At 34.9% G+C, this 27,017-nt stretch overlaps 1 protein-coding gene across 1 annotated transcript in view; it reads left to right on the forward strand.

Moving 5' to 3' along the window:
• The window catches only part of LOC131079714 (putative leucine-rich repeat receptor-like protein kinase At2g19210), a 136,093-nt gene extending 110,905 nt beyond the window's left edge, over positions 1 to 25,188 (forward strand). The window contains 17 exon segments of the mRNA XM_059209495.1: positions 15,333 to 15,700; positions 16,632 to 16,703; positions 17,334 to 17,800; positions 18,889 to 19,422; positions 19,516 to 19,646; positions 19,927 to 19,998; positions 20,364 to 20,435; positions 20,531 to 20,611; positions 20,705 to 20,877; positions 20,984 to 21,198; positions 21,623 to 21,725; positions 21,812 to 21,880; positions 21,979 to 22,095; positions 22,098 to 22,125; positions 22,571 to 22,712; positions 22,874 to 22,978; positions 25,063 to 25,188. Of these exon segments, the coding sequence (XP_059065478.1) occupies positions 15,333 to 15,700; positions 16,632 to 16,703; positions 17,334 to 17,800; positions 18,889 to 19,422; positions 19,516 to 19,646; positions 19,927 to 19,998; positions 20,364 to 20,435; positions 20,531 to 20,611; positions 20,705 to 20,877; positions 20,984 to 21,198; positions 21,623 to 21,725; positions 21,812 to 21,880; positions 21,979 to 22,095; positions 22,098 to 22,125; positions 22,571 to 22,712; positions 22,874 to 22,978; positions 25,063 to 25,188 (2,875 nt within the window).
• Positions 25,189 to 27,017: the final 1,829 nt, after the last annotated feature.

A 27,017-nucleotide genomic window follows, 5' to 3' on the forward strand; every position in this document is an offset into this window, starting at 1 on the left:
AAAAGACAAATTTGATGAGTAAATATGGAAGTTCCTTTCTTTTGCGACTTTCCATGTTAAACATGCTTATTCAGTGCTCGATAACCCTTCCCAAGACCTTTTTAATTGGAACCAAGTTTGGATTCCCAAGCTAACCCCTGAAATCAACTGTTTCTAGTGGCTTAGCACTCATCACAATATTCTCAATATTGAGAACCTCAATAGGAGAGTGTTCTTGTTTGTTAACAGATGCTCTTTATATTAATGCTAACTCTAAAAGTATTGATCATATTTTGTTTCAATGTCCTTATACCAAGGATGATTGGTCTATTTTTTGTCCACCTTATTTGTTACCTAAGTTCTTCCAGGTACAATAAGATAATTTATGAATAACTGGAGTTGTTGTACATTTTCTCATTTTGTTATCATGAAACTTTGGAGGTGAATCCCCGCTTTGTCTCTTAGGGATTATGGAAGGAAAGAAACAACAAGAATCTTAGAGACCAAAGCAGAACTAGCAAGGAATTATTCATGTGTACCAAACAAAAAATCCAAGAGCATATAAATGATACTTCCTATGGTTGTTCCAAAATTATGCCAAGTTATAAATAACTAAGGATCAAGCAAGTTTGGGGAATTAAGTAGGAGTTAACCAAAATTGATTGGTTTAAGATTTTGATCAAGAAGATGAATAAGTCACACCCTCTTGATGATGGTTGGATCAAATGTAATTTTGATGAATGCTCTAAGGGAAACCCAAGTATCTTTGATGTTGGTGGAGTTATACGGGACGTCAATGGGAGATCAATTCAATGCTATGAAAAAAATTTGGGAGTCGGCTGAAATAACAGTGCTGAAGCAATTGTTGCCTTGAGAGGGATTAAAAGAGAGCTAGTTTTCAAAAGTTATTATGGAATGGGATTCAAATTTAGTTATCACTATTCTCAATGAAGAGGTTGTATGGCCTTGGGAAATTAGAAGTATGATGAAAGAAAGTAGATCTATTCTCTGACGTTTCCTTCAATCCAAAGTTATTCATGTATGTACGAAAAACAATAGAGCTACTGATGAAATGTCCAAGTTGGTTATTGGCTATAATGAATGGTAGTATTTGAATTACAATATGTCCTATTAAATTAAAATAAATTTTAACTAATCAACGATTGCAAATTAGAAAACATTTAAATGTCATAATATAGCACTCATAGGGGGAGTGCTTCTCTTTTGATTATTCTTTAAAGATGAGGTGGTTTTTTAATATTTGGATTGGTCCTATCAACACAAGTGGCATTGTCATATCTTTGGTGGCAGCTAAGATTTTATATGTCTTGAAAGGTAGCTCATTAATTATCAATTCTTCAAATTGGAATTGTGTTGATGATGGGATGTGGAAAGGCATTATTAGGAAAGATGTTAATTTAATAAGTATTCTTGTCACATTTGATTATTTGAGGCATGGTACTATAAAAACCATTTCATGCCTTAACAATTGTCAACTTTATTTTTATGATCTCCATTCCTTCTCTCATGACGTGGTCAATTTCATTATGCTCAAGCACCTTAGATTATCAAGTTTTCCAAATTTTTCTACAAGATTAAGGGAGAGAAAATGGTTGGTGTCATGAAACATTTGGAGCTAAGAAATTGTGAAGAGTTAAAACAAAATGAAGATTTGTGGGCCTTGTTAAAAAATGGTCTTGTACCCTTCTTCTATGCCATGGAAGGGTATAACCACACCCTTACCACAAAATTCTGCAAAACTTGGTAGAAGTATGAGGTCTCAATTGGAAGCATTAGCTTTAAAGTCACTCCTCAACTAATTGTGGAAGCAGCAGGATTGCAATGTGAAGGCTCAAGGGTTGTAAAGAAAAGTTCAAGGGACTATAAAGAGTTTATCAAGAAAATTTTTGGATTCAGGAGAGAAACCGATTAGACTTCAAAATGAGTATAATAGGTCTATTCCTCCTTCCCCTTATGCTCTTGTTAGCCACCATATCATGCATTATTTTACCCTTGAAGAAAGCTTTACCATTGTGCATGGTTATCATTTCCCCATATTAAATTACGTATAAAGAGTTTATCAACACACCCTATTACCTATTTTCTTCTCTCTATATTAATAGTGAGAAGGATGTGTCTCGTCCTCTACATCAAGGGTTGATATTTGCTTTGTACTAACATATTTTTTCTTTGTATCCCCATAATAGTAAGATGCTTACCTATAATGAAAACCTTGACAACCCTGGTATCTCTATCAAGATTGAGCTTATAGAAAGAAAACCCCATAGCCCAGAGAAACCTAAGGCTTCTAGTAAGAAAATAGGTAAAAATACAAAAATCTCTTCAAATGATGTTCTTAAAATTGCATTGTTAAAAGCCACCCCTGAGAAATGAAAGACTTTGAGCTCTAAACTTGGTCAATCTAAAGTTAGGGAACTAGACTCTAAGACCTCCAAAGCTAAAAACATTACTATTGACTTAGAGGACCTTGACCTAGAAAAGATTGAGGAAGAAAACAACAAGAAGGCGATACCAAAACAGGAGATTGATCCTGGTGGTCGCCAGTTGGTGAGACTTTAGGAAAATAATAATAAAGAAAAATGAACTTTAAAGGAAGAGAAAAATGTGGATTCTTGGCAAAATGGTCAGTACTCCCCTCAAGATTCGTGACAAGGGACTAATAGCCTCCCATGCAATCCATATCTCTGCAGTTTGTATCAGGCATTGATAGATCATTCTTTTGATGTAATGACAAGCTAGGCCAACAAATGGTATCAGAGTGTTGGGTCACGGGTTTGAATCCCCTCAGATAATGCTGAGGGGGAGATTGTTGGAAAAATGGTTAGTGCCCCCCTCGAGATTCATGGCAAGGGACTAACTGCCTCCCGTGCGATCCATATCTCTATAGTTTGTATCAGGTTTTGATAGATCGATCTTTTGACACAACGACAAGCTGGGCCAACATGGATATCCCCTCAAAAGAAGAATTTTTGCCTGAAATAGATAACAATAGTGTGGAGTCAGAGTTCAAGGATAACAGTGCTCCTAAAGAGGAAACAAAGGAAGTGAGTGAGGATAATCCTATCTTTGAAGATGTTGATGATACTGAGGAGACCCATGCCAATTAGGATACTAATTTTATTGTTGACAAATATGACTCTACGAATGAGACTCTTGATGAGCTTCAACGTAATGGAAATAAGAATGATTTGGAGGCCAACCTTAAAGTTTAGGTGGTTGACATGTAGGTTAGGTTGAAAGATGTTAAATCCAAAGTTGAGGATTACATAGCAACTAAGATACAAATGGAGAAGGCAATTAATTCCCTTATTTTGAATACTTATGGGATCATGTGTAGGACAGTGATGGGTGTGATTTCAAAATAGAGCAAGATAAACAATAGGATCAAGAATAATGAAGGACACCAAGGGGATAGGCTGGAAGACACTCAAGACAACAATCCCTCACTTGGTGATTGTAAGGAGAACCTACAAAAGTTGGTCAAAAATTAGGGATTTATCTCTAACCCCAATAATTAGGTTTGTTGCCTTCTTAAGAACTTAAGTTGGCTTGTGTGCCTCCTTATGCTTATGACTCATAAGTTTAGTGTTAGTTATAGTATAATGTCTACGATCATGAACTCTAACTATATGGTTGATACTTCTACGGTTTTTGGTTATATTTATTTAGCTTGTTTGGGGGGAGGCTTTGTTTGATATTTCTGGTAGTTTTTGGGCTAGTTGCTAGTTTGGGTTGATGTTCTAAACTATTCGGTTATTTATGGAATCAAAGCCCTTCCCCTACTTATATAATAAAAAATATTTTGAGTTAATAATATATACTAGCAAGTGATAAAATAAATTAGCTGACATCTTAAGAACTTGAACATGCTATTATATAAAAATGAATATATACCTTTGATTACCAAAAAACAAGAAACTAATCACTCATCTTCTCTATAATGGTTCACGGTTAAGGTTTAATATTATTTCTTAACCCTTAATAAGGGTTCTAAAGACTTTAGTGAAACATGCTTTTATTCTTTATTAAGTTCATAGGTGATACAAATAATATTAATTATTTATATTTAAAAAAAGAAATTAATGATATTAATTTTGATGAGATATTGACTATTGAATCTAATAATTAATATACTATAGCATATCCTTTTTGGTTGAGCTGATCATATTATTAACCAATATCAAAATTAGCTTGGTGCATTAGTGGAAAAGAGCCAATTTATCCCATGTCTTAGACAATTATGAACGTCACGAAGGATTTCTATCAAACAATTCACGTGCCTCAAAACTTCTTCAGTTATTGAATGTATTTAATATTTTGTTAGGACTTCTTTTAATCAAATAATTGTTATAGATTCAATCTAAGGAAATTTTAAATTTAAGTTTACTGTCCTTTAGATAATTGTTTTTATTAAAATAAGCAATAAAACAAGGGCGTTGGTCCTGTATACAAACAACCCATAGGTGGCAAAAAGAGGACACCACTAATTTGGCTCCAAAATGGCTGACTAACCTTAGTGTTATACACAGCTGAAAAATGAAAGACGCAGCTAGTTCTGCCGAGCATAACCGAGATTTGTAATTTTTGACTTACCCTCGTGTTATGCAAAAATCATGGTGTTTTTCAAGCTAGATTAGCTACCACCACAAAAAGAAGGCAACAAAACAAGAGTGTTGACACTATACAAGTTTAGGTCAAATAGGCCAATAACAATAGGTCAGAGGACCATCGCTAAAAGGCCTATCAAACCAACAATAAGACAATAGCAAAAAGATATGAACCCAACTAAAGTGTGGGGAGAATCACCCCCAACCCAACACAAAGTTTAGGAAGGGGAGTACTTACCTTTATGCCTTCGACAAACAATAGTCCAAGCAATACTATTACTAGGGACATCATTTTCAATAAGATCAAGCGGGGAAACCCCCTTAGAAAAGTCATCCACACGTATAGCAAATTGTTGTTGCAAAACAACACTTGGAGTAGATTCTCTAGGAGCAATAGGAGAAGAAACTGCAATGCCATGGGGGTACACCAGTAGCATCCAAGGGGCCAAAAAAGGCCACAATAGCAATAAGAGGCACAACCTCATTCTGGGAGGAGTTCACATCAACATTTGAAGAGTAATCAGAATCAAAAGTCTTGATAGTCAAGTGATCAACATTGGCATCTTTCCACTAAGTAGCAACACCTTTACAATGAGAGAGAGAACAGTCTAAAGCTAAGTGACCAATTGAGAAACATCTACGGCAATAAAAGGGGAGGCCTTCGTAATCCAGTGACAACAAAAGGGGAGGCCTTCATAACTAGTAACCAAAGGTTTCCAAGAATCACTCACTTAACAATGAAGATCAAGTAGGGAAGGCCAAAGCCCCACAATTATGCACACCAGCCCACAACATTGGTAAAAGGCAACATTCTCCACCACATCTTGAGCACAAACCACCATAGGGGAAGTCTTGGCACAAGGAAGAAGGTGAGATTTCCCCTTGGAAGAGTAGCAATAGATCTAGTAACATAAGCGATGCTCCGCTCACCAAAAGGTCCAAGAGGGACACTAGCACTTGCATTAACCCTAACAGGACCACCAACATCAGAGGCAACATCAAGCCCACCAGTAGCCAAGGAGGTAGCAAACCCTGAAGAAGGCCAGAGGCAGTGTCAGTTACACCGAGTAAAGTGGACGCAACCCCAGACCATCCCTATGCAGAACACACACAACAGAAAGGTGAGGTGCAAAAGGGCAACCCCTAGAAATAATAGAAATGAAGAGTGCAACAACTTTTGAATTCCCATAAGTATGAAACACATGCGCAACGACAAGCATCACAACGTTTTCCATTATTATTATCCTTTAGATAATTGTTATGGATCAAATTTGAGGAAATTTAAAGTTTAAGTTTTATGTGCTTTATATAATGTTGTATGTTCAGTTGGATTCAATTGCTCTTACAATGTTAAAGACTAGCATCAATAAATTCCTCTCATGCAGAACATAATTTATTCATTCTTATATACTTAGACTAGTCCTAAGGTTTAATCATAGTGGAAAAGAAAAAAATTTGAAATTGTTTCCATCATATTGATTGCATTTCATAATTGTTGACAAAGTGATTTAGGCTTGGAATTCAATGAGGATTAGGGTTGGAGTTACCATTCAATTTGGGTTGGGTTCAATTAAGATTATGTTTTGGTTAGGTATAACTAACCATTCAGTTATAAATACATTTGAATTTAAGTTAGGGTTCAATTAGAGATCAATTATGCCTAGGATTAGGGTTATAGTTTAATTAATGTTATAAATTAATTAAGATTATGTTTAGGGCTTAATTATGGTTATGGTAAAATTAAAATTATAATTATATATAGGGTGCAATAAAGATTCACTTAGACTTCTATTTGGGTTAAATAAAATAATTGAAATATATCTCTTGAATTTTTTTTGCATTCTCTAAATATAGGTGTGATTTTTTCAAATGGTCATATTCTACACATGCTTACATAATAAAATTCAACAAAATTAAAGTGATAGCAACATGACCTTAATTGTATGGAAAAAACTAATGCAACACTTGTAGAAGGCTTTATGGAATAAAATATTAAAATACAATGTTATAGTCATGATGTTGTCAAAGGCTTATGGAAATGTAAAAGCAATCTTTCATTGTACAATGCTACTAAATGCACTTTAATTTGTTATGACAATAATATTTAAAGCTCAGGCACCCATGATATTCACATAAGGAAACTTACTTATGCAGTCAAAAGTCTAAAATGATGAAGGGCATGCAAAACTCGAGGAAAAAAATAATTTCTATTTCAAGTGATTGTTTGTTTAGCTTTCTTGAAAGTCATGTCCCATGCATACTTTCATAGTAAAATCCATCATGTTTTTTGTATATTCATATATCATGAACTCTTTGAATCGATAACAACATAGTGTTAACTACGTAGTAAAACCTAACATAAAATTTCATAAAAGGCTTTATGACTAAGTGAAATCCTCAAAAATAATATTCTAGTTTCATGATGTTGTCAAAGGCTTTGGGAATTGTACAAGTGATTCATATGCATGCTTATAACTACATATTAATACATTCAAAATCAGAATTACAAACAATTTGATAGAAAAAATAGTGAGGTGAGTAGTGGAGTACTAACCTTTTTGTATTTTTTCTTTTACTTATAAGAAATTGTGGTTGGTAGTCGAATACTCACTTTTTTTAAGGTTTAGATTTTTTAACATAACAAATTGCAAATATTATAATGTTTTTTTATATATTTTTATGTCACAACTTAAAAATTGTTGAATCTACCTCTTACCCAAAAAATCTCATTTTGGTAACTTCAAGATTATAGAAAATGTCAACATTTAAAAACACAACATTCATTACATAAATATAAACTTTAGTAAAATAAAAGCATTGAAATCATTCTTGCATTTTAATGAGCATTACAAGAAAATAATAGAATTGAATAAAAATTTGATGGAGAAAAGATGAAAACCTATCATTTAATTTTGTCAAGACCAATCAAAACATGAGACAAATCACTCATATGTTTTCTTTAAAGATTAATAATAAAATATATTTCTCAAATTTTAAATAAAAACAAACTTTTAATTTATTAATAAATTAACTTAATTTCAAAATTATATGGATTAATTTGAGAGAGTCAAATAATAATAGTCAACATTAGTTAAATATCAAATTTTCAAATAAAATGACTTTAATGACATTTCAAACAAAAAAAAAATAGTGATGTGTGTCTCTGACATATCTCCATCAAACATTAAATAAAAAGATTATTTCTTTGCTTCAACTTTATTATCTATGTCTTTTATTCGCGTACAAGAATCATTGTGAACCAAAACTTTTCTTTACCTCAATTTTATTATCTACTTTCTTTTAATGTGTATCATGTAAATTTCGATATTGTTATAGATCCAACCTTTTCTTTAATTGAACTTTATTATCTTTTTTCTTTAAATGTGTACCATATAAATTTCAATATCGTTGTAGACGCAATATTTTCTTTCATTCAAATTTATTATCTATTTCATTTATATTTAGCTATGAAGTTCAATTGTCACAAATCTTTCAACTTTCTTGTTTATTTTTTATTAATTGTGTAAGTTTGTCTTGTACATTTTGTTGTGTCTGAATTTTATTATTTATGTTTTTTTGAATTTCTATTTGATAACAAATAAATCCTTTAATCTAACATCATCCCTTGTGAACTTTCTTTTTGCTAGTTGATGGCATTCCTTGGATCACTATTGCAATAAACAATAGTAATATATTTAAAAAATAATAATAAAAAATATATAAAAAAATAAAAAATAAATATAGTACTTTCATTATATTGATCAATTAACTTAATTTAAAAATTCTATTGATTAGTTATTAATTAGTTGATTTTTTAAATTCATAAAATTTTGTGATGTTTCAAAGAAGAAAATGTATGGAATGAGGGTCTCCATCAAGCATTAAATAACAGTTCCTTTGTATTACTTAAACTTTATTATCTATTTCATCCTAGATGAGTACCATGTAAATTTTAGATCTACTGTAAACCCACTTTTATTTTAAATGTCTTTTCTTTTGGCATTTAAAAGTTCTAGAATACTTTTGCTTGGTCGGTACCCTTTTGTTTTTGCATTTGTTTTGTGCCTCGAGCTTATTTACTGTTTGGAGATTAGGTGGCAATTCTGCTTAGTCCAATTTATGTTCTGATCATGTGTTTATGGTTTGGGATTGGGTTCAATTTGATGATGTTTTATGCTTAGGATTGGCAGGTGATTCAGGCTTATATGGTGTTGTGTCTTATATTCTCTACGGCATTGTGTCTAGTAATAATGGCTGCTATGGTGTTCGTATTTTTGCATTATCTTACAGTCATTAGCTCATTATGTGTTAGGGTGCAGGCATGGTGGTTGTTCGGCTGGGGTTTGGGTAATGAGTGGGGGTTGTGCTAGCTTCATCATTTCTTAGTCACCCGAAGTCATGTTTGTTCAAATTCTTTTGCGAGTTGCTTGTTTCATGATTGGGGGTGATGTGCGAGGGGGTTGTGTTTCTTCTTCATGATTATGCTTCATCACTGGTTGATCATCATCCGCTGAGCTCCTGCATTTTCTGCTCATTATCTTGGCTTACTTTTCTTGTGAGTTGCCTTTTCATGATTTGGAGGGCTAATCATGTTTTTGATGTCTCTTCATAGTTTGAGTTTCTTTTATTTATATTTGTGGATGCTCATAGTTCTGGGATCCATTTCTTCTTTAACATTAGTTTTTACTAACACAAAATGCTTTGTTTTCTTTGTGGAGTAGTTGTTAAAATTGGTGGTTGGTGGATGTTTTTAAGGAATTGGAAAATGCCGATAGATTGGTGTTTCAAATGGTTTCTCATCCTACTGCTATTCCTTTGGTTGTTGCTTTGGATTACCTTATGGCTTGGTCTTATTCTGCTTCCTTAGGGTATTCAACATCCCTCTCTTCTCCTTATCTTGATTGTCATATGTCTGCTCACCATTTTTGTTTTGGCAGGTTCACTTATCAGAGGTTCTTTTCTGGTTGTGAGTTTCATTCTAATCATAGGATTGGAAACATGTGCTTCTTAGACAGGATGGTTCCACTTTTGGTTGATCTGGGTTAAAGGCACTTGTTCTATTTTGATAAGTTCTCTTCTGCATGCCAGTTAAGGTAGCTTCCTTTATATCTAATGCGGATGGTTATGTAACTAGGAGGGTTTTTCTTGGGGAGCCTATGGGTTTTTGTAATGGGTAGATAGGCTTATGTTTTCTTGAGCAATACTGAAGGGTTTTCTTACTGGTTCTTTCCCTTCAATTCTCTTTGAACCAAACACATGTAAAAAACAAAATTATTAATATAATTTCAATGGTTTCATCCACTTTTATCTAAAAAAAAAAAGTTCTAGAATACTCATTTACATGAAGAATTTCAAGCTTCAATTGTATAGTAGCAATCTCGCATGAAGAATTTCAAGCTTCAATTGTACAATAGCAATGTCGCAGTATCCAGTGCTTCTAAATGTCATTTCCTTTTTTATTAAAAACAAATTTACACCTATAACAACCATGCGAAATAAATACATAGAAGCACTAGTTCTATTCAAATAAGGAAATTAGTCTACAATATACAAGTGATGGAGTAAACAAAAAATTAAGGAAATTATTTTTTTATGTTTGAAGTGATTGTTTGTTGGGCTTTTTAAAGAATAATTTTTTTATGCATGCTTTTATAGTAAAAATCCATAAAGGGCTTCTAGATTCAAAGTCCATCAAATTTGAAGCGATAACATGGTCTTATCTACGTAGCAAAATCTGACACAACTCTCTTAGAAGGTTTTATGGGATTTATAATATCCTAGCCATGAATATTGTCGAAGGTTTTGAAAAATATACAAGAGATTCAGTGGTAGGATTATAATTACATATTAATTCATTCAAAATTACAATTACCAAAAAAATAATAGAAAAGATAGTGAGATTGATAGTGAAGTACTAACTATTGTAGTTATAAAGTTTTGTTTACATGAAATTGTGGATGATAGTGGAGTACTTACTTTCTATAGTTCTAGTTTTCTTACATAAGAAATTATTGATGATGATTTTATTTTATTTTTTAATATATTTTATGTCAACCTATCAATAAACATCTCTCTACAATTGATGAATCCTCCCTCTTACCAACTAAATGTCATTTCAATAACATCAAGATTATGAAAAATGTTCCATTTGAAGACACGATATTTTATAGTGAAACAAAAGCAATAAAATATTTCCTGCATTTCATTGTCATCACAAGAAAATGATAAAAAATTAATAAAAAGTTGTGAAGAGGACATTATGTAATTTAGGCCAATCAAAACATGAAACAAATCATTCATATAACAATCTTTCAAAGGATTGATAATAGAACATATTTTTCAAAATTTAAATAAAAAATAACTTTTATTCTATTGGTTGATTAATTAATAATCAAAATTATGTCAATTAGCTTGAGAGGGACAAATAATAATAGTCAACACAAATCAAATAATTGAGTCTCTAAAGTCATTGAATTTAGTGATGTTTCAATCTACTCCCTTCTAGATATATACCATGTAAATTTCACACCCATTGTGGACCCACTTGCAAAGATGAGTCTATGTTCCTTGTTTAATCATTTTAAATATTATGGAGACTTCTAGCCACAAATAATTAATTAGGTTGATCATTTTTTTCTCAAATAGATAAAGTTGTCTTAACTTGTGTTTTGATATAGCATTAAATGCAATGAAATACCAAAAACAACGCGACAGCAAAAACAGAACCTAAAACATCAACAAAACAACAAACCTAGAAAAGAAATTAAAAGAGCAAAAAAAACAACCAACTCAAATGTTAAATGTTATTCAATAATCTACACTCGTATTTTTTTTCTCAAATACCAAACATTGAAGATCAATCACAGATTGGTGGGTTGGAAAGCAATCCCATTGTAATTGTTAGATTTTGCCAAGATCAAGAGCTCAATGAAATGTACAAAATAGAGACACAATATAAGACAAGAATAAAATATATTCTCATCAATAGAAAATGATTCAATAGTTAACTGGATTCAATAGTTCAATAGTTGTTCCATACAATGTAGATGAGCTTTCTTATATAGGCAAGGCTAGGGATATGTATGAGCACACAAATATGACATGTGGCTCAATAAGAAACAAGGGTAGGTAGGAGAAATAATATAATATTCCACATGAGGTGGATCCCCCACCGAAGGTGGAATTATCACTCCACAATAAGTGGATATGATAGTGTAATAACAAGATCAACACCATAAAAGGTGGAATTTCTCCTACACACACTATCCCAATGTGGCACAAACACCCAAGTGTCTCATACCCAAACTACTGTGAAATGCATTATCCTAAGTAAACTTAAGTAAGTGTAATAATATCCAAGATGAATAATTTTTTACACCAACACCCCCCCTTAAGTGCAACTTAGGGGAATGCACTTAAGTCTACAATGCAACTAAGCAAGGCAAGATGGGTCCCGGCTACTAGGCCATGTTAGGTACCCATGAACAAATGCAAATGCATGCAAACCAATGCAATGAAATCTCTCACAAAGTGGGGAAAGAGAGAAAAACCCAATGGGAAAAAACCCTCCCCCAAAAGAGAGAAGAAAGCTATACAAAAGAACTCAAAGAAGTATGTGAGGAACAAAACCCCATGTGAGGAAAAAGTCCCCCCCATATGAGAGAAGAAGAGAAGTCAAACTGTGACCCCCCCTCAATGGAGAATCTGTAACAATGGAAGAAGCTCGATGTATGAAGAAACTGCTCCACGAACGTCGAACAACATTCCTCCCCTTAGGAAGAAACAAAACCAAAGGTGTATCCATGAAGTCTCCCCAATCATGAAGGGAAGATGTATGAAGAAAACTCATGATGAAAGGAATCTCTGAAAACTGCTCAAGTGTCCCCATGTCGATGCTGAAAGATAACCCCTCCAAAGGTGGTAAACTGTGCCACACTGCTGAAAAAGGCACTCTAAGATCTAGTGGAGATGGATGTAGAACATTTCCCAAAGATTCACATGTCTCCTCAAAAAATAAAGAGACCTCCTCCAACTGCTGTACATAAGTATCCACAATCATGTCAACCTCGAAAGAATGATCATGTAGAGAATGAACAAGAGGGTCAGAGTGTGCCCTCGCAACAATCGAAGAAGGATCATCTTCATCAAAGAGAAGATGAATGTCATCAATGATGTCTCCCAAATCTGCAATGTAGGATTCCACAAATAAACCTGCAATGTCTGTCAAGTAATCATCCCATGAATCTGAAGCTGGAAGACAATGAATATCCTGCTGCACTGAATCACATGAAGGCAAAACTATCGCACTATCTGCATCATCAGGTGCAATAGGTGATGTGATATCAATATGAGGAGATGAGATACAAGACTCAAGAATGGGGTCACATGTGAGAATCTCCATGTTCAAGTGTCCAAAGTTCTCCTCAAAATCTGAATCATCACAATAAGTGTGATCATCATGTGTAGAATCATCAAATGTGAAATCATCATCATCAACAAAATCTGAAAAGGAGTATAACCGAGATGCATGATCAACCACCCCAGTTGCAATGATAGCTCTATTCTCCATGTCTCTAATGAAAACTGAGTTAGGTGTGAACTCCACAACTCTCTTAGTTGCACCATGTGTGATTTGATAGATAGAAAGGAGATTGTTTGTCAAGTGGGGTACACACAACACATCATTGAAGGAGTTATCCCCAATGTCAATAGATCCTTTCCCAATCACATCCATGTATGTATGATTGCCCATAAAAATTTGTGGCATGGTGCAAGGCTCAAATGTAGAGAACATAGACTACGAAGATGCCATATGATGAGAAGCCCCTGAATCTAGAAGCCATCTCTCTGAATCATGACTGATAGTATCACATAGAGATTTTCCTTTTCTTGTTCCAAAAGAGTGAGTCTTTCCACTTGTAGAAGCCATGAATGCTTGCCCTTTTCCTTTTGAATGTGAGGAAGTGGAAGTTGATGAATCATCCTTCTTGTAGACTTTAGGCAAATCAATGTTATGCTTTTTGATGATATGTGTGAGCTCATCAATCTTCTTAGAATGGCAACGATGCTCCTCATGACCAATCTTTTTACAATGAGCACAAGTAGGTCTCTCCCTCTTTGGTGAATTATCTCTCTTGGAAGAGGATGAATCTCCTTGTTTTGGAGAAGCTGATGCTTTTTCCTTAGGCTTTAATTGCCATTTCTTCTTGTTTGAGTTGTCCTTTCCTTGATTTCCTTTGTTCCCTTGATTTGCCACTAATGCTTGAGACTTAGAAGAAGCCTTAAGAATGCCCATGCTTATCAACTTAGTTTGTTCCATCATCAACATTTCATTGAAAGCATCAAATGTAGGCATTTTGTAGCTTGAACCCATTGTCATCCTATGGGTTTGGAAACTAGAAACAAATGCTGCATATTCTTGTGGAAGCTTCCCTATCAAGTTGAATATCAATTGAGTATCCTTTTTATCAATGCCACAATCTTTGAGTTGTGCCCTCAACTCATTTGCCTTAGTGACATAATCTTGTATAGTATCAAAGTTCTTGGGATCCAACATGGTGAGATCACTATCAATTTGATATCCCCTAATCTCATCAACTTGACCATATAAGTCTTGAAACTTTTGCCAAGCATCCTTGATTAGAGTACATTTCTCAATATGAAAAATGAGATCCTTTGATACATATTTTCTTAAGGTACCAATTGCCATGATATTTTTAGTGAGCCAATCTAAGTGACCAACTGGATCAACCTTAGGATCAGCGGGAGCAACAATAGTTCCATCAATGTAATGAGTGAGTCCTCTTTCCATAAGTTTACTCCATGCATCAATTTTCCAAGTAGCATAGTTATGTGGAGTTAAGAGAGGAAATTTAGAAGAACCCATAGCAGCAAAAAGGAAGGAACAAAAGAGCACAAAAGCACAAGAGACACCCCCCAAATTCAATCAATCAAAGTACCCCCCCTAAAGTGATGATTATGGCATTTTATACTTAGTGTGATTACAATGAGCCACATGCAAAACAAGGCAAAGTGGAATTATGATGCAAATTTTACAACTTCTCAAATGAGATACAAGAGACTTCAATAAATAGTGCAATGAATCTAACTGAGATTCAAGCAAATATACAAGTACCAAGAGAGCCAAAAATGGCCTAAATCTGAAAGTACAATTTATACTCACAATGGAATCAATTTGATAGCATCATGTGAAAGTAGACGAAAAAATACGCACTTTCAAAAAAAACAGCACCTAAAAAGGAGGTCGTATGACCTCAAACGAAGCCTCTGAAGTTGCAAAAACTGGGATTACTCAGGGACAGTCACCAAAAACTGCATTTTCTGAAAAAATACATGCATCAAAATTAAAAAATTTCTTCACCACTGCGGAGAGCACGAAATTCTAGCCCATTTCAAAAAAAATTACACCAAAAAAGGAGCAAAAATGAGCAAGTTATGGCCATTTGCAGTTGAACTGCAAAATCAAAAATGCAAATGAGAGGGGGTCCAAAAATTTTCAAACCCTGCTGATGTGGTGCTGACATCAGCAATTCACTGGGTTAAATTTGACGACCGTATGACCGTCGCAAAAACTTTGCCCTCTGCTGACTGGGCATCCATACTGTACGGACGGATGATGTGGCAGGTGACTGTACAGCTGACTGTGTAGTCCGTACCATACAAAAAGATGACTGGGCAGGTCTGCGTTCCGAGATGACGTGTCAGTCTACGTGTACGGGTGTACTCGCGGGCTAGTGGCCGCCTGCCACGTGGCGGGGCGCGGGTCCTCCGGGTTAGGTTGACCGTCGGCCAAGTAGGAGACACCGGCGGCAAATTTGGGCACCGACGGAGGCGAGTGGACGGGCGCGGCAGGAGGTGGCGCGGCCCGGGAGAAGGCGGTGCCGGAGCGCCGTCGGCGGTAGAGTCCGGCAAGTCTCTGCGGGCGGTGGTTGGCGAGAGATCTGCAGGAATCGGCGGTGTACGTGCGCGAGCTGACAGAGCCGAGGTGGAGGACGTGGCGGCGACGGGCGCGGTACACTGCAGGCCGCGGGACGAACAGGTACGGCGCGTGCGGACCTGCAAACCTGCAACGCGCAGGTACAGGGCATGGGGGGGGTTTGCGGACCCCCCAAAAACCAAATTTTTTTTTTTGATCTTTTTTTATTTTTTCCAATTTTTTTTTTTGACTTTTCAAATTTTTTTTTTTTATTTTTATTTTTTGGAAAAATATATTCAGAAAAGGAAATTTTTTTTTTTCAGAAAAATAATGGAAAATTCGAAATCCGTACGAATATAGCAAAATTGGAGAAAAAAAATTTTCTCACCAAAATAGGCCGACTTTATAACCAAAATTCATGGAAACGGCCTTCCGAACGCAATGGAGAGGTCGGATCTGGTCTAGGACGCCTCCAAAAGATGCTACTCCTCAGATCTGCCTCTTGACGTCGCAATAATGTCTCTTCAAGACGAATCAATGAAGCCCCAATGGCTCTGATACCATGTTAGATTTTGCCAAGATCAAGAGCTCAATGAAATGTACAAAATAGAGACACAATATAAGACAAGAATAAACTGTATTCTCATCAATAGAAAATGATTCAATAGTTAACTGGATTCAATAGTTCAATAGTTGTTCCATACAATGTAGATGAGCTTGCTTATATAGGCAAGGCTAGGGATATGTATGAGCACACAAATATGACATGTGGCTCAATAAGAAACAAGGGTAGGTAGGAAATAGGTGTGGGTAGGTAGGAGAAATAATATAATATTCCACATGAGGTAGATCACCCACCGAAGGTAGAATTATCACTCCACAATAAGTGGATATGATAGTGTAATAACAAGATCAACACCATAAAAGGTGGAATTTCTCCTACACACACTATCCCAATGTGGCACAAACACCCAAGTGTCTCATATCCAAACTACTATGAAATGCATTATCCTAAGTAAACTTAAGTAAGTGTAATAATATCCAAGATGAATAATTATTTACACCAACAATAATTGGAATCGACGGAGCAATTTTAAAGACAGTTACCTTCAATCTTTTGTTGGCTCTTTCAATCTGGAGCGTTCTGTATGCACAACCAGGTTAGATATTCACTACAATTGTTTTCCCTTCATATTAGAAGAATTTATATCTCTGTACAACTAACCCCTTTTATTGTAATTGTTATTGTTTTGTTTGATTATCATATATGTTTGTGAAAGTATTATTAGAATTTTATATATATATTGAATTTCTTTTTGTAGAGATTTTATATCAAATCTTGAATCATTCAGTATTTGAGTTACGATTAGGTTTTCTTTGATTAAAAGCAAATTTTTAGTTTCTTCTGTTGTTGATCATTTTTTCTTGCAATTTTTTTAACCGCGATCTCTTATGTAACTTACCTTCTTTCAATAAATTATGGACTGAGATATCCATAAAATCTTCCACAATATAATCCTAACCTCATCCATTATGAACTTTCTGATATCATCAATATGATAAATTTAAAATAATATTTTATTTTACATACACTTAATTTGAAAACTTTGTTTACAATTTTATTTTACATACACTTAATTTGAAAACTTTGTTTTCAAATATTATAAATTTTGTTTTCAAAATATTGAAACTGCTGGTTTTAATTTAGTTTGCAACTAGGCAAGCAAAGTGAAATATTCAAATCTCCTATGAGCTTTCTGAATTTAGATGTGAGGATTTTGTATGTGCAGGATTCATCAGCCTGGACTGTGGCGCAGAAGGTGGATATAATGGTCCACGTGGCATTAGCTGGACCTCAGATGAACAATACATTAATTCAGGTGAAAAAAGAAGCATTTTGACTGATCAGTCAGAGGTGGACCAGCCATTGAAACATCTTCGCTGTTTTCCTCAAGGCAAGCGAAATTGCTACAATTTACCCGCTGTGCGGGAAAGAAAATACTTAATCCGCGCGTGTTTCTTATATGGTAACTATGATGGCCGTGAGTCACAACCACAATTTGAATTGCTGGTTGACGCTAATTTTTGGGCCACTGTTGTAATAAACAATAGTAACAAGACCTTTTGCAACGGAATAAACGCCATGGCAAGAGGTCCCTCCATTAATGTGCGTTTTCCTCGCAGTACAGATGATGTTCCTTTCATTTCAACCTTGGAATTTCGCCTGCTCATGCCAGCTATGTATGAGGTTGTAGGATAATATCTCTCTTTAATCAGCACAGTACACATGGATTATGGAAAATTGTCAGAAGCCCCTGTAAGGTAGTTTCTTTCTCTATGGTTTTTACTATTTTTCTTGGAAAATAAATATACCAAGCATAGGATCAACATTTAAATATAAGGAGTGTTAATTTTTGGTATGTTCGATTAATCACAGGCAAATATCAGATCTGTTGCCTTCCCAATCATAGACGATAAGCTCTTATCGTCACCCCTGAGCACATCTCTTCTCAATATATGTATCTGCTATATGATTGAGTGTATATATATGAATGGAGATTCGATCTCCTTTAAATGCACCACTTTAAATACACCGCTTATGCCTTTTCTCCAAGAGTCGTCCCTCTCCTAAGCAACACGTCTCGATACAAAGAGGTGGCGGACATCCAAGTCGGCCTCAATCGATTACTATTAAAGCAAGATGCTAATCATTAAGACCTTAATTATGCTTAACACAAATGAATGTAAATCGGACCTATAATTGTCTAAGGTCCATAGGCCAATTAGACAATTATATTAGCTATGTCGGCCATAGAAGGAATCCGACCATAGCTACAAACATCAACAAGGAGAACCAGGCACTTCTGATGTTCTATTGTGATGGCAGGTCTTGTGACCTTACTTCATTCAGATCGAGAGTCACTACATAGAAAACACTTTTATTTAGGAACCACTTCCATATGACAAGCCAATTATGGAAGACCAAAGTCACAAATTAGAATTTCACTTTAGATGATCTTATATAGAGTTGAACTTGGGTTTCCACAATCAAAACTGAACATTTTAACCAGTTAATCTGAGGCCATCAGTCCTCACACTTCACTTGTTCAAACACTTCACTTGTTCAAACCTGTGAGCTCAATGGCCTGCAAGCTTAATGGTCTAGCATGGGTTTGAACATTGATGACTGCTTCACCAACAAAATGTTTCTACCACGGCGATCAATACCCACATCTTTCTTTCTTGAGTGTGTCCTCTTTTTTAGTTGCTTTGGTGGGCTCGTTTTTCCAAGAGGGCAGCCAGGCCCTACTATTCTAAAGGAATATGCAGTGTTTAATATAATAGATAACTATTGACTTCAAAGTGGTTTTGTGCAGATATCCAGATGATGAATTCGATAGGCTATGGGTCAAGGGACAAATAAATGATACCGTTTATAGGAACACCATAAATTTCATTCCTTCAACAGAGGAGTTCCAAATACCATCAGCTGTGTTAGAAACTGCCTTGGTGGGCAGCAACAAGAGCATGGGAAATGTTAGATGGAATTGGAGCGTTCCAGAAATTGGTGAATACTATTTTGTGATGTGCTTTGCTGAAGTACAAGAACTTGACGTTAATGCAATAAGGGAGTTCAATGTAAGTATCAATGGGTATTCATACCAGTCTACTGTTACATTAGATGACTACCTCGATTTGATTGTCGTCAAGTATGGACCCATCAAAGCTGATAGCTTGGAAAATGTCCAATTTTCTCTTGATCCTACCAATCGATCGAGCGTGGGTGCAATTATCAATGCCTTGGATATCTACCAATATAGCAGGCTACCCAATAATGGAACTAAAAGTGACCCAATAATGGAACTAAAAGTGAAGATGGTTTGTATTGCTGAAAATTATTTAATAGTTATATATGTGGGAAAAATGTGTAAATTTGATTGCATTCTAAAACATCTGTTAGTTCTACAGTGAATGCCATTTGCCGATATTGTGAGGCACTTCAATCTGGAGAAAGAGTGGATGGGTGATCTGTGTCTTCCACAGAAATATAGTTGGGATCGGGTGGATTGCAATCAAGACTCCTCACCAAGGATTATTGCAGTGTAAGTGTCTCCCTAAATATTTGCTTTCATTTATAGGTGTTAAGAATGTTTATGTGATACTAAGTCTTCTAAGGAATAATTAGTATCTTGATCAGTATGTTGATTTGATTGTGTATTGTTTAGAATTTTTTCAATATTTAATTTTTTAATTAAATATGTAGATAAGTTTTATTTCATTTTGTTTTAGTTGATCAGATTTTGGAATTGAAACTTTTTGTTAGTACATTTTATGTATATGCCTCTCTATTACCATCAAATTTCATTAAAATTGAACGTACAGGACACTACCCAACAAGCATCTGAATGGAACCATACCTCCAAACTTTGCCAATCTCTCTGCTCTTGTTAAGTTGTCAGTCAAAAATCCTTACTACCCACACTTCTTTATATTTTTACCTTGTATAGGGTTCGGCCTAAACAACACACTAAGCATAGATTTAGTGTTTGCCATTTCATGTGGGCCCTGCTTTCAATGCCGTTTTGTTCTATTACCGGCACTAAAAGCATGTCAGGGTCTACATGAAACAACACGTATATGACATGGGAAAAATATACTTATAAACAACCGCAAGTCATCTTCCAACAGAAACACTGAACCAAATAGCATTTAAAGCGGGTCCACATGAAAAATCATATACTAAGTTAATACTTAGTGTGTGTTGATTAAGCCCAGCCCATCAATATGACCGAAAACTATGTCCTTATTACTGATTGCAGGGACTTGGCAAGAAATAATTTGAGTGGTTCAATACCAGAGGCTCTGGCTACTCTCTCCAATCTTAAACAACTGTGAGTTGAAACAAATGCATCTGGGTAGTTCTAACTTATGCTATATTATTCAGATTATGTACAGTATTGTGAAAAAAATTATTTTTGAGATATAGGAATTTGGCAGACAATGACTTAAACGGGTCAGTGCCAATTGGTCTCTCTGAACAAAAGCAACGTGGAAAACTCATTCTAAGGCAAGTTTTTCTTTCCTTAAAATGTAAATCAATCAGTAATTATGTTGTGCGTATGATAAGATTCATATGTAATAATTCTGTTAAATTTTGCAGTGTTTATGGCAATGAAAAGCTTTGCCAAGTAGGCATTTGCAAGGATGCCCGAAAAGGAAAGACTAGCAAAACACTAGTTGTTTGGTTAATAGTAGCAGGGGTTGCAATACTTATAATCTTTACTGCAATATTAATCTTTATCAAAATTAAATCAAGCAGAAAAATTCGAAAAGGTAAGTCACCTCAAATCATATTCCTATTTGACACTTGCTCTTTACTTATGGGTTATCATTTTGATAAAATGGAACATAGTCCTGTACTGAAAGGGACAAAATGCAGGGAAAACTGAAACAGGACATTTGAATCTTGACAAATTTGATGGATGTCGATCGTTCAGTTTCGAAGAGGTAAGAGTTCTGACTAGCAACTTTCAGACGGAGATTGGAAAAGGAGGATATGGAACTGTTTATCTTGGTTGTCTTCAAGACAAGGATGTGGCCGTCAAAATCTTGTCTGATAAATAACATCAGGGTGCCATAAAGTTTTCCACAGAGGTATAACCAAGGGCTCATTCATACCCATTTTCTATTTAAAACTTGAGAACTTTAGTCTCTCCAATTTTCTATTTAAAACTTGAGAACTTTAGTCTCTCCAATAAAAACTAGAACTATTAAAATTTAGAATCTTTAATGTTAGTAGATTTCTACAATTCATGAGATTTTATTTTCATTGTTTTTGAATTTGATTACGTGAATTATTTTTTGCGTCAACATTTCCTATCACACTCCGTGATCCATCACAGGATATTAGAAATCTCTGACCTACTAGTGATCGGAAACATTGATGTAAAAAAAGTCACACAATCAAATCTAGAAACAGCAACAATAAAATCTTTAATATCTTTGATTATTATGATCGAAACTTAGAACAATTGCTGCAGGTAAAAATTCTCTCCAAATTACACCATAATTTACCAAATTACACCATAAGAATCTCGTAAAACTTATGGGATACTGCAAAGAGGAACAAAATTTGGATCTTGTATACATGTCTAATGGAGACTTGCGACATTTTCTTGATGGTATGCTTTGCAATGTTGCTCAATTTTATGATTTATGGGAATGTTTTCTGGTTACTTAATCAAAGTCATACATTGCTTGGGTTCAGGTCAAACTTCTTCAAAAAATTATCTAGACTGGGAAAGAAGACTCAACATTGCATTAGATGCTGCCCACGGTTAAAAAGAAATACTCTAGAATGGGAAGAAAATTAAAAAGCTTAGCGCTAATCTTCAAAGAGATCATGGGGTCTAATTCGTGCTTATCTTTTTCCAGGATTGGAATATCTACATGTAGGATGCAAGCCAATCATTATTCACAGAGATGTAAAGAGCTCCAATATTTTGTTGAATGACCAAATGGAAGCAAAACTAGCAGATTTTGGGTTGTCAAGGATGGGACCACTGGATATCTAGATCCAGAGTAAATATGCTTTTCTTTTCTTTATTGATACTCAATTCAATTATATATGTGGATTATTTAAGGGTTTTTAAACCTTCAACTCTTACAGTCCATCAATTCAAGTATGATGTAGAGAACCTTGCCCCTAACCTGTTTATCTCACACCCAGTTACCCTTGAAAAACGGAATTAACCACGAACAAACTCGTGTAGGAAAAGGTCTCACATAGCTGCATGAGCAATGCATAATCACAGTATATGAGTCTATTTATAACATCTGTATAATCTCCATTTAGGATGTGCATAAATAAGGAGGTGTTGAGCTGCTAGATGCCCTAAATCTTATACCAAAGTAATTTGATCAAGTCACTTATGCCTTGGACATTTCAAAGAAGAGGTTAAAAGGCTCTTTTCAAGGTCATTTTCGATATAATGGTAAAATAGACTTATTAGTTGGTTTTCTACAGATATTATACTACAAATTGATTGACAGAAAAGAGTGATGTTTATAGCTTTGGAGTTGTTTTGATGGAGATTATTAGTGGAAAACATCATCACTTTGTAGAGGATTCAATATCTACCAGTGAACACATACAAATCATTAATTGGGTAATTATAAAGACATTTTTTTTAGTCTCAAATTAAACTTAGAATAATTAGAAATTTGTTTTCATTAATATTTTGAAATAGTTATGGACTTTGAAAACTCAAAATATCTAATCTTAAAATTTGATTGTTACTACTAAATTATAAGTTGTCATTTATGTCAGGTAAGGGCATTCCTATTAAAGGAGGACATAGAGAACATTACAGATCCTAATTTACTTGAAAATTATGATAAAGATGCAATGTTGAAAGTGGCAAATTTGGCAATGGTTTGTACTTCACCTTATTCTAACAATAGGCCTACAATGAATGAGGTAGCGTTAGAATTAAAGGAAGCAAGTCGATTCCAAACACATCATTACTCAAATGTGGAATTCCATGAAATTGCATCCTCTCTCATAATGTGGACTCAGATGTGTCATTATATTCAGTTGGTAGATGAAGTAGATGAAGATATTACAAAATGGACAAGGGAACACTCACAAGAAATCAAAATAGCAGTAATGAAATCCTACCTCTATTGTGACTTATTTCTTTATATTCACATCAATAGCCTATCATAACTTTTTGTAAAGAAAATTAACATTTTGCAAAAATATATATTGTCCAATCGAAAATATTCACAAGTTGTGACTATTAAAAATGTAAAAGTTTTAATTTTTAAAGAAGTTATAGTTTTAATTATTACCACATACCACATATTTATTGATCTCATTTGTTCTTACACTTGCATTGTAGCTACATAGTTCTTCACCATTTCAAAAAATAGTTTGTGATATTTCTTAGCTTTTCATCAACAGTCTTTTAACTACTATTAATGTGTACTTACCACTAGGTTTGAAATTGATTTTCTTCTCAACATACTATCAAATGATTTTCCAATATTTCAAAAAATGAGGACCTATAAGGTACTTGAAAAAATAATCACTTTAAATTATTTTATTCTAGACCACTTTTGTGACTACAAAATTGATCTCCACAAGTACAAAATTGCATAGAATCTACTCACCTTCCTATCCATAGCCTACAAAAACTAAATAATAATTGCTTTTGGGGAATTTTCTAATCAAATATGGTATCTCGTGGTCAAACTTATAGATAGGCCAAATCAATTATCGGAACAAATATTAAAAACAAGAATAAGTCATCCAATATTTCCTTATGTTGATGCCATGTTGATGTCAAGTACTTGTGATGATGCAATAAATAATAGTCTCCTTATCTCTATATTTTATATCCCTCTTTCTAGATTTCAAATGAGTTCGTATTTTTCCTTAGATACAACATGCTAGCACACAAGCTAACATTTTTTCCCCTTCAGTATTGAAGTCATCACATTGAGTAAGAGGGATTTTGCAAGAACTCAATTTTACATTTGAATTTGAAAATCTAAGAGTTACTTCAATAATTATGAAAATAACATAGGTGTAGCATCATAAATTGTATCCCTAAACAATTTTGTACTCACTTAGGCTCACACAAACTTCAAATTGCAAACATCATTTTCACCTCGTTGTCTATTTCTTTGTTTAGCACTAATAGGCTGGACAAGGGCACCCTAGGCACCCATATCCACCCTAAAAGGGCCCAATTTGGACCTTTCAATGGTCAGAAAATGTAGGCAGGAATTCCTTCTTCGTGTCGGCCTACTTCGAAAATTCAAACACGTTTCATAAGGTGAGGTATAAAAGCAAGCCTTACCCCCTCATTTAAGACATCCATCTTACATCTCTCTGCATTATCTCTCAAGTTAATATTCATGTTCAAGTGTGCAAGTGATCAAAGTACTATCAAGGCAATGAAGGAGAGGTCAAGTATTCAGATTTCAAGCATTTAAGATGACATCCATGATCAAGATATTATGAAGACATCTCTACATTTCTACATGACAAACATCTTTATAAAGGCATAAGATTCTAATTTCAACATTTCAATTCCAAACTAGCCTCTAACCTTTTGAAGGCATGCTTTCCATTTCAATTTCAATTCAATTATAGGGTTAATTCCAAACCTCTTGTTTGACCTAGGCAAACCCCTATCAACAATATTAGAATATCCTTATTTCTATTATTTAATGGTTAATTATGTACAATATTGTAAATATTAGGTGTTTTCTTTCTTGCTTCAGTTACCGTTGTTTCTATTGTTGTTTCTAAATAGAAACATCGATCTTTGTAATTCTATTTAATGATTTCTCAATCATTAGTAAATACATTAAATTTTTACCAAATATTTATGCATATTATGGTATTAGAGCCCGGAATTCTTTTGGAAAAACTTATCAAAAAAAAGTTCGTGTGAATTTTTCTGAAGTTTTGAAAAATTTCTCTTTCGGAAATCCATTTTTTTCTAGTGTTCTGGGTGTTCGCGTTTGAATTCACGCGACCTGTTTGTGACTCCCAACGACGTTGCACACATTTTTTCGCGCGATTATATTTATGTTCGTCATCGGGAGTCGTATGTTGTTGTGTATGTGTAGCAGGACCTTTTTCGTGCCCCTTTTTTTTCTTCTGCGCTATCGTGTTTCCTGCAAACCCTTTGCTCGCGATTCTGTCTTATGTTCATTGGCCACGACTGCTTCTATGATTCCGCGCGATTCATTTTCGCGCCTCTACACCAAATCACGTTGTGGCTTATTTCGCGATTTCTTTTGCGATCTGTTTTGGCTCTCTGCAACTATTTTCGATAGGATTTCTTTTTTTTTCTGGCTCTATGTATTTTGGCGCCCAATCTCTTTCCAATTTTCTGCATTTTTGCAACATATTTTTGCCGCCTAGGGTCTCGGTCAGTTTTGACAAGGGTTTTGAACCCTCCAATCAAGTCAAACTTTTATTTCAATTACAAATTCTTGGTGGGTTTTTCGAAACCTCAACTAGGTCGCTGCCAGAATTTTTGGGTCTTCCACCATCCATGTCTGAAAAATTGTCCACCTACTCCTATGGATGTGACTTTACCTTTTCTTAAGGAGAACCCCGATATTATTCCTAAGGTTAGACCTATCCCTCCTCCCCATGATGGACTTGTTCTCCTCCCTACACCTAATATTCCTCCTTTCTATGGCGCAATTCCACCTCCTTCCTCTTATCGAGAGAAGAGGCCTGCATCTCCTATTGTTCAACCAAAAAGACCTCAACCTAAACCTTCCACTATAAAGGAGAAAACCATTCCTCCTTTGTCTAATGTTCTTCCTCCTTCTCAGCGTTCCACTAAGACTCAACAGAATCGTTGTGCGAGAGAACATCGACGAAGACGCCATGTTCGAGCTCGTGAAGTTATCCCTCAAAATACTCAATCTCCTCAGAGTCCAACAGTTGATATGATCCCCTTTTCTCCTAAGCAAGGTATTCAACCAACATCTCCAAATCATAAGTTGCATAAAATATGTGATTGTGTTACTCCTATTGGTGTTCTTGCTCCTCTTGCTTTAAACTTTGATGAAGAAATGGGTGAAAATGTTATTCATAATGGCAATACAACTCCTAATGCTTCTGATAGTGAGTATGAGTATTGATGTGGACAAGTATTTATCGGATGAGTTTTCACAAACCCTAATCCTAGCTCCTAGAATCGAACAAAGTGACTTACAACATGAGCATAGTCCTTGTTTGAATCTTGTGATAGCTCCATCTATTGTGCTTGATATTGCTCCTCTGGCATGTTTCTTGCCTTCCCAAAGTAGTGATCAGCAAGATCAGGAGGCGGATGTCGTGCTAGATTAGCAATATTAGCACTACAGATCTTTCTCTCTCCTTTCTTTCTCTTTTGTGACCATTCTTTTATATGTATCCCTATTCTTCTATTTGTTCCCTTAATGTCTACTTGGGGACGATGCATAGCATTGAGATCTTCTTTTGGTCTCTTTCATGTTGACTCAAAAGACATCCTCTCTTCCCTTTCTTCTAAGGTAGTGTCCTTTTTTGGGGAATGAAGATTATTATATGCATATACATACATGATATGCATGAGTTATCATACAACATACTGACCCCGAGGAAAGGGACAGTACCTCATGTTTCGTGTTCATTATCCTTGGGGTTATACCTTGATTGGGGGCTAAATCCTTGTGATAACGTGCTCCCTCCTTCTATCTCTTGGGTGTATCCTACCTTAAAGCAATCGCTCCTGATAAGGCGTGTGCGATCGCTTTAATGTGGGGGCATACACTCCACTCATACTTTCCTTCTTGTGATACTTAGAATTACTTAGCGAACTTTGCTTTGTAATCTTTTTATTCTTGCTTTCATGACTCATAGTGAAGGGAACTTTGGTACTTGCAGTCATGGTTCTCCCCTTCTCGATCTTCTCTTT

The sequence above is a fragment of the Cryptomeria japonica genome, chromosome 1, assembly GCF_030272615.1.
Source record: "Cryptomeria japonica chromosome 1, Sugi_1.0, whole genome shotgun sequence".
Classification (NCBI taxonomy): domain Eukaryota; kingdom Viridiplantae; phylum Streptophyta; class Pinopsida; order Cupressales; family Cupressaceae; genus Cryptomeria; species Cryptomeria japonica.